This window comes from Corvus brachyrhynchos, unplaced genomic scaffold (assembly GCF_000691975.1).
Source record: "Corvus brachyrhynchos isolate BGI_N302 unplaced genomic scaffold, ASM69197v1 scaffold340, whole genome shotgun sequence".
NCBI classification, from domain to species: domain Eukaryota; kingdom Metazoa; phylum Chordata; class Aves; order Passeriformes; family Corvidae; genus Corvus; species Corvus brachyrhynchos.
The window spans coordinates 749,596-752,451 of record NW_008235987.1 but is presented as its reverse complement, the minus strand read 5'-3'; the positions used below and the strand labels follow the sequence as shown (position 1 = coordinate 752,451).

Genomic DNA, 2,856 nt, shown 5'->3' with positions numbered 1-2,856 from the left:
GGGGAGGGAGGCGGGGCCCAGGAGCTGCTTGGGGCAGCGAAAGTGAAACGTAAACAGAAACATAGCGACACGATTGCAATGGTACATCTTAAATAAACATTATACCCGACAAAGTAAATATTGTACCCTACACCTGGTTATTTTTCTGTATTTATTTATTTACAAAGTCTGCAACCTGTGGAAGAATAAAAAAGATATTACATGTATTTTCTATGTTTCTGTCAGGCTTTCTCCAACCTGAGCTTGGACCCCAGCCAGTGACTGAGCCACTGCAGAGCCCTTTGGTGCTGGGGCTGTTCCTCCTGGATCTGCTGCACGATGGTGTTAATGGTCTGCAGCCGAGCCTGCAGTTTCTCCTGCTGGTTCATGCAGGCTTCCTCAGTGTGGCACAGGGCCCTGTACTTCCCTTCCCTCAGCGCCTGCAGCTGCTTCTGGTGCGCCTGGTGGGCCACAAGCTCCAACAGGTTCTGAGAAAAGCAACAAGGGAAGAGGCTGTGACATCAAGAAAAATATGGGTGGGACTCGTGTCAGGTGCTGTGACCATCACATTGGACAAGGGAAGGACAGTGCCATGAATTCCCCATCATAACAGCCAAACAGCACCCCCAGGCCGGGTGTTGGAGGGGTACAGACATCACAGAATTCCATAAATCAGAGAAATTCCCACATACAGAAGGCAACCCTTCCCAGGACAGGGTTTCAATACGTCAAGCAGGTTCTTGGTGAGCCTCCAAAATGTGCTCAGTTAATGTGCTGCTAAAATGCCACACTGAGCACCCAGTTCAGCACGGTGCTGAGACAGAGCTGGCAGCAGAGGAAGCAGCAGGCTCTGTCTGGCTCACATGCTGTAAGGGAGTGGATGTGCTCACCCATCGTTTCTTGTTCTGAAGACATTCTATGTCCAAGATGAGGCTGTCGATCTCAGCCTGGAGCTGGCAAAATTCCTGCTTCTTTTCTGAAAAGGTGTCACTGAGGGACTCTTGGATGGTCTCCAGCTCCTGGATGGTTTGGTTGCATTCATAAATGTTCTAGTAAATGGAAGAGAAGGAAATGGCAGATTTCAGTTTTAGTTCAGCTGCATTCCTGACCATCCTCCCAGAACTCGATTTTGGGGGATTTTCAATGAATGATTTCCCAAAGCCTGCCCCTTTGCCAGCGCGGGGTCTGTGCACGGACACTTCTGCACTCACTGCTGTTCACCACAAGGCCAACCTCAGCTGTGTGAGCTCCTGCAGACCCACTTTCCTTTCTCACCTCCCGGGTTTCCCTGATCTTCTTCTTCAGCTCTTCTTTCCTGCTTTGGAAGTCATTCTTGGTGATGTGTTTCTTATCTACTTTGCTCTGAGCCTCTGCCCGATTCGTTATCGTCTCTCTGTGAGAAACACTCGCCTCCATAGCCCGGATCAACGTCTCCTGCTGCTTCAGCAGCTGCCCATAGCGGACCTGCCGTTTGCCAAGACACAAACCAGCCTCAAAATACCAAATGCTTACCAAGAGCACCAAGGGAAGCTGTCTGGGTGGCACATCCCACCAGCATAAGCCAGATACATGTGACACAAGTGCCTGCAAGCCAGATTTGGTCCAAATCCAAACCTGGTTTGCTGTGTGTGGATCTGGAAGGCAGAGGCCTGGATTATCAACTTGTCTACACCAATATTTAAAATGTTAGTCTGGACCTCATTAGCAAGAGCAGAAGCAGAAAAGCAGAAGCATCCTGAGAATGAAGGGGAAGAGCTGCTCTGCCAGGAGAGGGAACACTTCCCTAAACCAGTGATTAAAGTGATGCAATATTTAGTAATTAACATTGCTTATAAAGCAGGGTCACAGAATCAGGTGGCAAACATACTGCAATTTAAATAGATTTCTTGGGAGTGTCCAGATTCTGCTAAGCCTGGCACGGGGAATGCAGGATGTGTGGGCCGCTAGATATGCTCAGTTCAGTCGAGCTGTGGGGGGTTTAGAGTCCTGCCCTGGGCCCTGAAGATGCCACTTCTCCAGCCTGTTTCTCATCTCCTGCCTCATGTTTCAGCCACTCCAAGCCTGAGTACATTGGGTGGCTTCCCCTCCTCAGTCCTCTTTCCCAGTGCCTTACTTGCATCCTACGAATCTCTGTTTTCATGTCATGGATTTCGCCTTGTTCAAACAGAGAATCTGTTGCTTCCCGCATCTCTTTTGCCAGCTGGATCTTTTTCTCCCACAGTAGGATCTGATGCCTTCAGAGAAGAAAGGGGAAGGGATCAATCGAGAAAGCTGGACCCTGCTCAGTGCAGCACACTCACTGCCAGACACTGCCAGAGTCTTCCCATATGGATCTTGGCAACATCCAGCTCACACACGCTGGAACTGTTAAAGCCAACATCCTCCCAGCTCTTGCTGGTTCCACAGACTGTGTTTCAGACATTCATTAAGGTCCTGTCCCCTTCTCCAGGAAGACTAGAAGTGCATTTGGTGGTGCCAGGTTTGGTGACTGTAGGAGAACAGGAACATGGACACAGACACATGGGACTGTGGCACTCTGGTACCTACTCTGCTTCTACCAGGCTGTTCAGGAGCCTTTCCTTCTCCTCAATCAGTTGACTGTGCCTCTCCTGCATCTCCACAGATTCTTTTTCTGCTGCCTAGATTTGGGAAGAACAAAACAATGCAACACTGTCAGGCTGAGAAAGTTTTCCAGGATCACTGCTTGCCTCGATCTGCATGGGAGGCTGAGACCTGGGAATGAGGTTCCAGGTGGTCAGTACCTTGAGAGAGTGCACAAACTCGTTCTCTGTGACAATTTTGCCATTTTGCAGCTCCTCAAAGCTGCTGTTGTTCTTGTTGATCAACACATTCAACTTTATCAAGTCATTTGAGATG

At 49.3% G+C, this 2,856-nt stretch overlaps 1 protein-coding gene across 1 annotated transcript in view; it reads right to left on the bottom strand.

The window, feature by feature from the left end:
• Positions 1 to 137: 137 nt before the first annotated feature.
• The window catches only part of CCDC40 (coiled-coil domain containing 40), a 10,715-nt gene continuing 7,996 nt past the window's right edge, over positions 138 to 2,856 (bottom strand). The window contains exons 13-18 of the mRNA XM_017730222.1: positions 2,742 to 2,856; positions 2,527 to 2,618; positions 2,093 to 2,213; positions 1,255 to 1,443; positions 870 to 1,028; positions 138 to 467 (exon numbers count right to left, since the gene is read on the bottom strand). The exon at positions 2,742 to 2,856 is cut by the window's right edge and continues 23 nt beyond it. Of these exons, the coding sequence (XP_017585711.1) occupies positions 222 to 467; positions 870 to 1,028; positions 1,255 to 1,443; positions 2,093 to 2,213; positions 2,527 to 2,618; positions 2,742 to 2,856 (922 nt within the window). The 3' untranslated portion in view covers positions 138 to 221. The remainder of the gene's footprint in view (positions 468 to 869; positions 1,029 to 1,254; positions 1,444 to 2,092; positions 2,214 to 2,526; positions 2,619 to 2,741) is intronic.